Source organism: Entelurus aequoreus, linkage group LG18, assembly GCF_033978785.1.
Source record: "Entelurus aequoreus isolate RoL-2023_Sb linkage group LG18, RoL_Eaeq_v1.1, whole genome shotgun sequence".
In the NCBI taxonomy this organism is placed as follows: Eukaryota; Metazoa; Chordata; class Actinopteri; order Syngnathiformes; family Syngnathidae; genus Entelurus; species Entelurus aequoreus.
The window spans coordinates 3981511-3995032 of NC_084748.1; the positions used below are offsets into that span (position 1 = coordinate 3981511).

The 13522-nt window shown below is 35.2% G+C and overlaps 1 protein-coding gene across 1 annotated transcript in view; it reads right to left on the reverse strand.

Moving 5' to 3' along the window:
• n4bp2 (NEDD4 binding protein 2) overlaps positions 1–13522 on the reverse strand; it is a 40989-nt gene that overhangs the window by 26638 nt on the left and 829 nt on the right. The window contains exon 2 of the mRNA XM_062026310.1: positions 1–87. Coding sequence (XP_061882294.1) covers positions 1–87 — 87 coding nt within the window. The remainder of the gene's footprint in view (positions 88–13522) is intronic.

Genomic DNA, 13522 nt, shown 5'->3' on the forward strand with positions numbered 1-13522 from the left:
GCTCGAATCCGGAGACGGGCGATAGAACAGGAGCTGAGAGTTCGGCTGCAATGGACATTTCCAACAGGGCGTCCATCGCACTTTCAGCTGCAACACAAAAAGTCAACATTAGATTGTTAAAAGAGGTCATAGTATGATTATGTAATACACTTCCTTGTGGTCTACATCAGTGTTTTTCAACCACTGTACCGCGGCGGGCACACTGGTGTGCCATGAGATACAGTCTGGTGTGCCGTGGGAGATTATCTAATTTCACCTATTTGGGTTAAAAATATGTTTTGCAAACCAGTAATTATAATCTGCAAATAATGTGTTGTTGTTGAGTGTCGGTGCTGTCTAGAGCTCGGCAGAGTAACCGTGTAATACTCTTCCGTATCAGTAGGTGGCGGCCGGTAGCTAATTGCTTTGTAGATGTCGGAAACAGCGGGAGGCAGTGTGCAGGTAAAAAGGTGTCTAATGCTTAAACCAAAAATAAACAAAAAGGTGAGTGCCCTAAGAAAAGGTATTGAAGCTTAGGGAAGGCTATGCAGAAAACTGATGGCTACAAAGTAAACAAAAACAGAATGCTGGACGACAGCAAAGACTTACTGTGGAGCAAAGACGGCGTCCACAATGTACATCCGAACATGACATGACAATCAACAATGTCCCCACGAAGAAGGATAAAAAACAACTGAAATATTCTTGATTGCTAAAACAAAGTAGATGCGGGAAATATCGCTCAAAGGAAGACATGAAACTGCGACAGGAAAATACCAAAAAAAAGAGAAAATGCCACCAAAATAAGAGCGCAAGACAGGAACTAAAACACTACACTAGGGCTGCAACAACTAATCGATTAAATTCGATTATAAAAATAGTTGCTGATTAATTTAGTCATCGATTCGTTGGATCTATGTTATGCGCATGCGCAGAAGCTTTTAAAAAAAAAAAAAATTTTTTTTTTTTTTAAAATAAATATTTATAAACTGCAACATTTACAAACAGCTGAGAGACAATAATCAAAATAAGTATGGTGCCAGTATGCTGTTTTTTTTAAATAAAATACTGGAAAGGATAGAAATGTAGTTTGTCTCTTTTATCTGATTATTAATCGATTAATCTAAGTAATAATCGACAGATTAATCGATTATCAAATTAATCGTTAGTTGCAGCCCTACACTACACACAGGAAAACAGCAAAAAAGTCCAAATAAGTCAGGGTGTGATGTGACAGGTGGTGACAAGAGCTATAGTGATGCATGCTTGGTTATGCCTTAAAGTCATATCCAACAATTGCGACAACGACTTTTTACTGTCAACTGAGTTTTGTTTTTTAATGATTTCTGCTGGTGGTGTGCCTCCGTGTTTTTTCACCGCTAAAAATGTGCTTTGGCTCAAAAAAGGTTGAAAAATGTCATGGGTAGTAAAACTCCTGCTTTTCTCATGGCCCAAATAGTTCACAGTAGCACTATACATCATCACAATACCAGGGCATCCAGTGAGGGGCATTTTGTACTCCCTCGTCCCAGGAAGAATGCTTTGCGGAAATCTTTTATTTATAGATCTTTATCGCTCTGGAATAACCTGCCTCGAATTCTCACCAGCATTGAAAGTAAACAGATTTTTAAAAAGAGTAATATTTTATCTGAGTTTTTAAATTAGTTTGCTCGTTGATGATTTGTTTGGTTTTATATTGTGTAGTTATATTTGTATGGTAATTATTATTCTGTGACTGTAAATTGTTTGCTTGTTTTTTATTGATGCTTTTATTTTTTTCTGTATTGTGTAGTTATAATTATATGCTTTTACTTGTAAAACAGCTAATGGGGATCCTTAATAAAAATCTAATCAATGGGGCTTCTTTGCTCAAAATGTTGCATGGATGAGGTTTTATAGACCATCTTCAAGCCGCTTTCTGACCGTCTCTTCAGGATGTAACCTTTTTTGTGGGTGGTCTTATTTACGTGCCTCCTTTTTGACAGCGTCTTCGCCGCGCCATTTTTGTTGTAGTTTTTTGCGCTATCGAAAGATTAGGTTCGAACTATACGCTACTTTGTATTAGAAATGGCCGCAGCAGAGGATGCATGTGCATGTACGAGCCAGTCTGCCGCACAACAGGAGGATAGAGAGAAATAAGGTAACTACGGCACAGGTGTCGTCTCAAGGCGCATTTTTTAAAGTGGCCCCCGAAATCCTAAAAATCACTTGTGTACTTCTTCTTTCTTACCAAATGTATTAATTGTTTCCATTTTACAGAAAAAAATTTATTCAATGCTACTTTTCTCTTACGCTTTGAACCCTGCAGCTTATAAAACGATGCGGCTAATTTACGGATTTTTCTTTAATGCTTTACATGTCAATAAGGTGATGTTAGTTACATTTGTATGAATTTAGGTTGAAAAGTACTTATAATCAGTAATAAAAATGAAATATTAGTTTCCTGTATCCTAATAACGTAACAATTATATTATCATACATTATAACAAAAAATAAATATCTGACTTATGATTTCAAAGCAAGTTATCCATTAAATTGTACATTGTGAAAATAACTGATTTTACTGTAAAAGGAAAAAAAAATTGTTTTAACCATTTACAGCAGGGGTCACCAACGTGGTGCCCGCGGGCACCAGGTAGCCCGTAAGGACCAGATGATTAGCCCGCTGGCCTGTTCTAAAAATAGCTCAAATAGCAGCACTTACCAGTGAGCTGCCTCTATTTTTAAAATTGTATTTATTTACTAGCAAGCTGGTCTCACTTTGCCCGACATTTTTAATTCTAAGAGAGACAAAACTCAAATAGAATTTGAAAATCCAAGAAAATATTTTAAAGACATGGTCTTCACTTGTTTAAATAAATTCATTAATTTTTTTACTTTGCTTCTTATAACTTTCAGGAAGATAATTTTAGAGAAAAAATACAACCTTAAAAATGATTTTAGGATTTTTAAACACACATACCTTTTTACCCTTAAATTCCTTCCTCTTCTTTCCTGACAATTTAAATCAATGTTCAAGTAAATTTCATTTTTTTATTGTAAAGAATAATAAATAAATTTTAATTTAATTCTTCATTTTAGCTTCTGTTTTTTCGACGAAGAATATTTGTGAAATATTTCTTCAAACTTATTATGATTAAAATTCAAAAAAATTATTCTAGAAAATCTGTAGAATCAAATTTGAATCTTATTTCAAAGTCTTTTGAATTTCTTTTAAAATTGTTGTTCTGGAAAATCTAGAAGAAATAATGATTTGTCTTTGTTAGAAATATAGCTTGGTCCAATTTGTTATATATTCTAACAAAGTGTAGATTGGATTTTAACCTATTCAAAACATGTCATCAAAATTATAAAATTAATCTTAATCAGGAAAAATTACTAATGATGTTCCATAAATTATTTTTTTTTAATTTTTTCAAAAAGATTCGAATTAGCTAGTTTTTCTCTTCTTTTTTTCGGTTGAATTTTGAATTTTAAAGAGTCGAAATTGAAGATAAACTATGTTTCAAAATTTAATTGTCATTTTTTTTGTGTTTTCTCCTCTTTTAAACCGTTCAATTAAGTGTAAATATCATTAATTATTAATAATAACATAGAGTTAAAGGTAAATTGAGCAAATTGGCTATTTCTGGCAATTTATTTAAGTGTGTATCAAACTGGTAGCCCTTCGCATTAATCAGTACCCAAGAAGTAGCTCTTGGTTTCAAAAAGGTTGGTGACCCCTGATTTACAGTAATGTCCACAAAATAACAACAATAACAACCATAGATTTTACGATTTAAAAAAAGACTTGCCGCTCAGTCGCCAGATTTTCCATAAAAAAAAACAGAAGTACCAGTTTTTCTATTTCCAGTAATACACAGTAAAAAATAACCAAGGATTTTACGATAAAAAAAACTGGTCAGTCGTCAAATTTTTCCATTAAACACATTGGTACCGCTTTTCTATTTGAAGTAGAGCTGAAACGATTCCTCAAATAACTTGAGTAATTCGATTAGAAAATACACTACCGTTCAAAAGTTTGGGGTCACATTAAAATGTCCTTATTTTTCAATGAAGATAACTTTAAACTAGTCTTAACTTTAAAGAAGTACACTCTATACATTGCTAATGTGGTAAATGACTATTCTAGCTGCAAATGTCTGCTTTTTGGTGCAATATCTACATAAGTGTATAGAGGCCCATTTCCAGCAACTATCACTCCAGTGTTCTAATGGTACAATGTGTTTGCTCATTGGCTCAGAAGGCTAATTGATGATTAGAAAACCCTTGTGCAATCATGTTCACACATCTGAAAACAGTTTAGCTCGTTACAGAAGCTACAAAACTGACCTTCCTTTGAGCAGATTGAGTTTCTGGAGCATCACATTTGTGGGGTCAATTAAACGCTCAAAATGGCCAGAAAAAGAGAACTTATCTGAAACGCGAAAGTCTATTCTTGTTCTTAGAAATGAAGGCTATTCCACTAAATTGTTTGGGTGACCTCAAACTTTTGAACGGTAGTGTATATTCGAGGAATTTTTTTTTACGGCATTTTGCCTCGTTTAATAAAAAGTAGTCAAAGCTCACGTTTCGCACGGACTGTTTAGGTATTGCACAGCGCCGCAGAAAGCAGTGGACGAGAGCCATAGCAAAACGAGGGAAATAAGGAGCAACAAAGGTTGTCTAAGGCAGTGTTTTTCAACCTTTTTTGAGCCAAGGCACATTTTTTTGGTTAAAAAAAAAATACAGAGGCACGGAAGTAATACCTTGTTCTTCTCCAACGCCTCCTATCAGTACAACAGTTTGGCCAACAAAAATAAAGAGGAGTGACACCTCTCACATCGAATACACATGGAACAACTGAAGCCACAGCAGACGACTAACTGTATTGAGCCATGACAAAAACAAAAAAATCAAAAGTCAAAGCAATCAAAGCTTCCAAGAACAAACAAAGAACTTGTTACACAAGACAGGAAGCAAGCAGACCTCACCAAGGCTGCCTCAGCGTTAGATCATTAAATCATATTATTATTTTTTATGTTTAAAACGCTCCCTTGTGGTCTACAAAACATGTCAAGTTGATTTTTTGGTAAAAAGTTTGCATAGATGATGTTTTACAGACCGTTTTTCAACCCGCTTTCTGACAGTCACTTCAGGATGCGCCGTTTTGTGGGCGGGTCTTATTTACGTGCCTCCACTTCGACAGTGTCTTCTCCCCGCCATATTTGTTGTGGGTTTTAGCGCTGCCATAGCGAGTTTACGGACACATGTAAATGAGAACTATACACTACTTTGTGGTAGAAACAGCAGAGGATGCATGTGCATGTACGAGCCAGTCTGCCCCACAACGAGACGATGGAGAAAAAGAAGGAACTTGTGGACTACAATGGCAGACAGGCGCAATGCACTATGGGTACATTTATACTAGGGCTGAACGATTTATCGTTTTCAGATCGAAATTGCGATTTCAGAAGTCTCAATCTTGAGATCGTGAAGGCTTCGGTTTTAGACGAACGTTATTTAGCTCTCCTGGCTGACATGTCTGTTGTGTATATGCAGCCTGCTCGTGCTACTCTCATGCCTTGTCAAACTCACCAATCAGAAGTGGTAAACTACTTGTGAGCAGGGCATGCCGTCACGCTAACCAATCAGAGGCGGCCATTGACGAGGCTACCGCGTACACGCCCACTAACAACTTTGGTGAAGAAACAAACGTCCTGGAGGAAATGGCTGCTGCCGCCGGGTCAGAAGTGGAGGAGGATTTAGTTTTAATACAGAAGAAGAGCAGCACGTCTGTCATTTGGGACTACTTCGGTTTCGAAACTTCAGATGTGCATCAGAAACAGGTACTTTGTAAAACTTGTCGGGCCAAAGTCGCCACATCCCAAGGCAACACGACTAATTTATTCCGGCACTTGAAAAATCACCACCGGCAGTTACACGACGAATGTATGACCAAAAAGTCCGGTGAAAAGTCAACCCCGAGCGATTCAGCCCATTGTAGCAAACATACCACAATTACAGCGTCGTTTGCCAGTTTTTTTGCCATGTTCTATTGTTAACAGAATAGATGTGCAATATTTGGGTGCTGCTAAGCGGTAAATGAATGACCCACCTATTTTAATGTCTGACATATTTTTCAGAAGGGCAGAGGTTGGGTCATTTTGTTTTTGTAATAGTATTTTCTTTATTACCATTACTTTTCAATTTCACTTTAAAATATTGTTCAGGTTTCTTCCAGGGTTGAATAAAGTACTTGAATTGCTGCTATAGATGTTGATAGGCTAGCTCTCTTGAGCCATAAAAGACTGACCTACCTACTTGAGTATAAGACTGTTTACATAAGGTCAGGATCCTTTTTTTCCTTTATTGAAGTTGTTGAATTTTGTTTTTCTTATTATATATTAAGCATTGCTTTTTGTGTTGGAATTGTTTTGTATTTTATTTAACTTAAACTTTTGTATTTATCTTAACATAATTAAGGTTTTTGTACTGGTTTTAGTTCTTTAGTTTTAATAACTGCTGTTGGTCAAGAACTTTGGAGAATGTACATGCATGTTTCTTAATAAATACATGTTTGAAGCAATTCTTACCTTTTAGTATTCATCCTTGCATTACATAGCATTTAATGTTTTCATGGTATATCATTTTTTGTCATGTTTTAAATCTGTTACTGTTACTGAAGCTTGATTTGAAAAGAAATCGTGAGTCAAAATCGAAATCGCAATTTCTGTCAGAAAAATCGTGATCAGATTTTTTCCTGAAATCGTTCAGCCCTAATTTATACCATACATCAACTGGTTTTCATTGAGGGCCACATGGCAGTAGGGCTGCAACTAACGATTAATTTGATAATCGATTAATCTGTCGATTATTACTTCGATTAATAATCGGATAAAAGAGACAAACTACATTTCTATCCTTTCCAGTATTTTATTGAAAAAAACAGCATACTGGCACCATACTTATTTTGATTATTGTTTCTCAGCTGTGTGTACATGTTGCAGTTTATAAATAAAGGTTTATTTAAAAAATATAAATAAAATAAAATAAAATAAAATAAAAAATATATATATTTTTTTTAAAGCCTCTGCGCATGCGCATAGCATAGATCCAACGAATCGATGACTAAATTAATCGGCAACTATTTTTATAATCGATTTTAATCGATTTAATCGATTAGTTGTTGCAGCCCTACATGGCAGTAATGGCTGCCATCAGAGGGCCGCTTGTAACAGTGAATAATGTATGACTTTGATTTCACTATTAATATATAAATTATTTTAACTAGACTGTCCATTTTACAGTAAAAACTTTACATTTACAAAATGTTACTGTAAAGTAGTGTTGTTTTTTTACAACATTTTACGGTAAATGTAAAAACAGTACCACTGTTTTTTGGGGGGTTTTACGGAAAAATCTGGCAGCTTGGATGCCAGAATGTTTGTGTTAAATTGCCATTGTTTTTTTTACAACATTATATTGTTCATGGAAAAACTGTACAAGTCATTTTCTTATTTTGGCAAGTTAGCTGCCAGTTTTTCTACCGTAAAAACAAATGTAGCGTCTTTCCATTTACAGCAGGGGTCACCAACCTTTTTGAAAGCAAGAGCTACTTCTTGGGTACTGATTAATGCGAAGGGCTACCAGTTTGATACACACTTCAATAAATTGCCAGAAATAGCCAATTTGCTCAATTTACCTTTAACTCTATGTTATGATTAATAATTAATGATATTTACACTTAATTGAACGGTTTAAAAGAGGAGAAAACACGAAAAAAATGACAATTAAATTTTGAAACAGTTTATCCTCAATTTCGACTCTTTAAAATTCAAAATTCAACCGAAAAAAAGAAGAGAAAAACTAGCTAATTCGAATCTTTTTGAAAAAATTTAAAAAATTAATTTATGGAACATCATTAGTAATTTTTCCTGATTAAGATTAATTTTAGAATTTTGATGACATGTTTTAAATAGGTTAAAATCCAATCTACACTTTGTTAGAATATATAACAAATTGGACCAAGCTATATTTCTAACAAAGACAAATCATTATTTCTTTTAGATTTTCCAGAACAACAATTTTAAAAGAAATTCAAAAGACTTTGAAATAAGATTCAAATTTGATTCTTCAGATTTTCTAGAATTTTTTGAATTTTAATCATAATAATTTTGAAAAAATATTTCACAAATATTCTTCGTCAAAAAAACAGAAGCTAAAATGAAGAATTAAATTAAAATGTATTTATTATTCTTTACAATAAAAAAATTAATTTACTTGAACATTGATTTAAATTGTCAGGAAAGAAGAGGAAGGAATTTAAGGGTAAAAAGGTATATGTGTTTAAAAATCCGAAAATCATTTTTAAGGTTGTATTTTTTCTCTAAAATTGTCTTTCTGAAAGTTATAAGAAGCAAAGTAAAAAAAATTAATGAATTTATTTAAACAAGTGAAGACCAAGTCTTTCAAATATTTTCTTGGATTTTCAAATTCTATTTGAGTTTTGTCTCTCTTAGAATTAAAAATGTCGGGCAAAGCGAGACCAGCTTGCTAGTAAATAAATAACATTTAAAAAATAGAGGCAGCTCACTGGTAAGTGCTGCTATTTGAGCTATTTTTAGAACAGGCCAGCGGGCGACTCGTCTGGTTCTTACGGGCTACCTGGTACCACGTTGGTGACCCCTGATTTACAGTAATACACCGTTAAAAACAACAACCCTAGATTTTACGGTCAAAAACTGGCAGCTCAGTCAACAGAATTTTAACACAAAAAACAGTAGCAGTTGTTTTCAATTGACAGTAATATGCTGTAAAGAACAACGTAAAATGTGTAATTTTTATGAACTTCATGGGCAGTTTTCTGTAAAGTTAAGTATTTTTATTTAGACAAAAAAATGTTTGGAAAGTATGATAACATACTGTAACATTTGTTGCAATATTGGATACTATTAAAAGTTTAAAAAGGTATGCAATTTCAAGCAGTACATGTATTTCTTCTGTCAAAATAAAAACAATTTATTACATTTAGTGAGAAAATATTACCGTATTTTCTGGACCATAGGGCGCACCGGATTATAAGGCGCACTGCCGATGAATGGTCTATTTTTTATCTTTTTTCACCGGATTATAAGGGGCAATAAAGGAGTAATATTATTTAATTTTTTTTCTAAATGTAAAAGACTTCCTTGTGGTCTACATAACATGTAATGGTGGTTCTTTGCTCAAAACGTTGCATAGATGATGTTTTACACATCATCTTCAAGTCACTTTCTGACAGTCTCTTTTTTGTGGGTGATCTTATTTATGTGCCTCCACTTCGACAGCGTCTTCTCCCCGTCATCTGTCGTGGCGGTGTAGCGTGCAAGGACGGGAGTGGAAGGAGTGTCAAAAGATGGCGCTAACTGTTTTAATGACATTCAGACTTTACTTCAATCAATAACGGAGCAGCATCTCCTCATCCGTGGCTCACTAGTGCAACAACAACGCCCGAAATGTGTCCCGTGAAAAACCGTCCAACCGTAACTCTCTAATAACTCAAGTTCCTATTGCGGTCTACGCGTATCTCTTATTTGTGACTGCCATCATATTGCAGTCTACACATATCTCTTATGTTTGACTGCCATCTACTAGTCACACTTATCATTTCACAATGTACCAAATAAAATAGCTTTGAGGTAGGTAAGCACAACCAGAATTATTCCGTACATTAGGCGCACCGGGTTATAAGGCGCACTGTCAAGATTTGAGAAGAAAAAAAAAAAGATTTTAAGTGCGCCTTATAGTCCGGAAAATATGGTAAGTACTTTATCGACACATATCATTTCCAGGTGTTTGCGGGCCAGATAAAATGATGTCGCGGGCCTTGAGTTTGACACCTGTGACATATACGGACAATACGGTGACGTTATTATTGGTCAACAGTAGACATTATTAGACCAGGAAAGTTGGATTTGACGCGTGAACGCACCTTTTACTTGAGGTGCGTTCAAGTGTCTCAACCGTGATGGGTCAATTGTGATGAATATTTAAAGGCCTACTGAAAGCCACTACTAGCGACCACGCAGTCTGATAGTTTATATATCAATGATGAAATCTTAACATTGCAACACATGCCAATACGGCCGGGTTAACTTATAAAGTGACATTTTAAACTTCCCAGGAAACTTCCGCTTGATGAGGTCAAGGGAAGTGTTTGGACCCAATTCAAATACCTCTGTTTTCTTCGACAAAATTCCACAGTATTCTGGACATCTGTGTTGGTGAATCTTTTTGCAATTTGTTTAATGGACAATGGAGACCTCAAATAAGAAAGTTGTAGGTGCGATCGGTGTATTAGCGGCGGACTACAGCAACACCAACACCAGGAGGTTGTGTTGTGTTTGAGCTAGATAGCAAGACGCGCTACCGTGAGTACAGCTTTGGCTTCCAAACATTTGATCGCTTGCCCGTACGTGCGTGTCGCTATGTGTATGTCACGTACGTAACTTTGGGGAAATATATGTTTCTTGCAGACTATGATGGCGGCCGGGGTGTCGTCAAAAGCGTACAACGCCCGCCGCCGCATCTAAGTTAGCTTCTATTTTTTTAGTGAGCCAAACTGAAAATTATTAACCGTGTATTTACATGTTCATGGTTTAATAGTATTGTTGATCTTCTGTCTATCCTTCCAGTCAGGGTTTTTTTTTTAATTTAATTTCTATCTGCATTTGAGACTGATGCTATCACGTTGGCTACGTCGCTAGGTTAGCTTCTATTTTTTTAGCTTCGCCAAGCTGAAAATTATTAACCGTGTATTTACATGTTCATGGTTTAATAGTATTGTTAATCTTCTGTCTATCCTTCCAGTCAGGGTTTTTTTTTAATTTAGTTTCTATCTGCATTTGAGACTGATGCTATCACGTTGGCTACGTCGCTAGGTTAGCTTCTATTTTTTTAGCTTCGCCAAGCTGAAAAATATTAACCGTGTATTTACATGTTCATGGTTTAATAGTATTGTTGATCTTCTGTCTATCCTTCCAGTCAGGGTTTTTTTTTAATTTTGTTTCTATCTGCATTTGAGACTGATGCTATCACGTTGGCTACGTCGCTAGGTTAGCTTCTATTTTTTTAGCTTCGCCAAGCTGAAAAATATTAACCGTGTATTTACATGTTCATGGTTTAATAGTATTGTTGATCTTCTGTCTATCCTTCCAGTCAGGGTTTTTTTTTAATTTAGTTTCTATCTGCATTTGAGACTGATGCTATCACGTTGGCTACGTCGCTAGGTTAGCTTCTATTTTTTTAGCTTCGCCAAGCTGAAAAATATTAACCGTGTATTTACATGTTCAGTCACTGTGAATGTCCATTTCGCGTTCTCGACTCTCATTTTCAAGAGGATATAGTATCCCAGGTGGTTTAAAATACAAATCTGTGATCTACAATAGAAAAAGGAGAGTGTGTGGAATCCAATGAGCCAGCTTGTACCTAAGTTACGGTCAGAGCGAAAAAAGATACGTCCATCACTGCCTCTCAAGTCCTTCACTGTAACGTTCCTCATCTACGAATCTTTCATCCTCGCTCAAATTAATGGGGTAATCGTCACTTTCTCGCTCCGAATCTCTCTCGCTCCATTGTAAACAACGGGGAATTGTGAGGAATACTAGCTCCTGTGACGTCACGCTACTTCCGCTACAGGCAAGGCTTTTTTTTATCAGCGAGCAAAAGTTGCGAACTTTATCGTCGATTTTCTCTACTAAATCCTTTCAGCAAAAATATGGCAATATCGCGAAATGATCAAGTATGACACATAGAATGGATCTGCTATTCCCGTTTAAATAAAAAAAATTCATTTCAGTAGGCCTTTAATGGACCACAATGGAAACAAGCCTTTTGGCTTTTTGTGCCATCCTATTGCCTTTTTAAAGCATTACATGGATTCAATTCTTTAAGATGTCAATAAACTTCTCAATCAATCAAATTCTACATTCATTAAAAATGCATTTAGTTAATATGAAACTCAAACCACATGCTGATAATGTAGTTTGCTGTTGTGTTCCTTTTACGGCTATGCTTATCAGCTAAGGAGTGTAGTTTCGTGTGAAGAGCTGTCGAGTAAACAGGAAAAAAACGCCATGTTTTGTTTGTACCTTTGAAGTGGCAGTCCGCCAGCACCATTGATTGATTGTTTGAAACTTTTATTAGTAGATTGCACAGTACAGTACATATTCCGTACAGTTGACCACTAAATGGTAACACCCGAATAAGTTTTTCAACTTGTTTAAGTCGGGGTCCACTTAAATTTATTCGTGATACAAATATATCCTATTATCATAATACAGTCATCACACAAGTTAATCATCAGAGTATATACATTGACACCCCACGCTACCACTAACCCCCCCCCCCCCCCCCCACACACACACACACACACACACCTTGTAGCGTCCCGGAAGAGTTAGTGCTGCAAGGGGTTCTGGGTATTTGTTCTGTTGTGTTTATGTTTTGTTACGGTGCGGATGTTCTCCCGAAATGTGTTTGTCATTCTTGTTTGGTGTGGATTCACAGTGTGGCGTATATTTCTAACAGTGTTAAAGTTGTTTGTACGGTCACCCTCAGTGTAACCTGTATCGCTGTTGATCAAGTATGCATTGCAATCAAAGCAAGCGGGGGCCATTTTGATATTTTTTTAATTTAAAAAAAACAATACAATATATGTATAAAAAATATACATTTAGGCCTCCACTCAGGCTTGATCCCAGGGACCCCAAAGGGATTTTGGTCAAAAAAATATTTAAAATGTGTCATTATTTTGTATTATTATTATTCAAGGTTTAAAATCTCTAGATCAACATTAGGTCTATCTGTCAATATAACGTTTTTAAAGATTTAAGTTGTATGCCTTTTTTGTGAAAAAAAACCCTGTTTTGTTATGGAAAAAAACACCAAATATGCAATAGTTTCCCCAAAAAATATTTTAAAGTGGAATATTTGTGATTATTTAATAATTGGAGCCTTAAAAATGTCAACTCATAACAACATTGATTTGAATGTATTATTTTTTTGAGCAAAGACACAAAAAATGATTGGGGATCCAAAAGCGTCCTACTCATTAAAGTGTTAAAAAATAAATTATACATTTTTTTTACTGTTCACTTTAAACACAATCGTCTTGAGATCAACTTCAGATCCATCCGTCAATTATATATTTTATTGTTGTTTGTTTGTTTTTTGTTTGTTCTTTTTAGGCCCTTCTTTAGAAAAAAAACAAAAAAAATGTTTTTTATATGGCAAACACAAAATATGCAACATTTTCCCCAAAAAAATATCTCAAAGTGGAATATTTAATGTGACGTAGTTGGAGCCTTGAATAGGTCAATAATTCATAATGACATTGATTTTGATTCATTATTATTTTTTAGAGAAAACGACAGCCTGCACGGCAGCTTTGTGTCATTAGAGTAAACATTGCAACATTTTCTTGTCACATTTCCCCCGTTTGCTCTTTTATACCACTTTTTATGTTTTTTATTTTTTTAAATTGTATTTTTAGAATGTGCTTAGGGCCGTTAAAAAATTACCT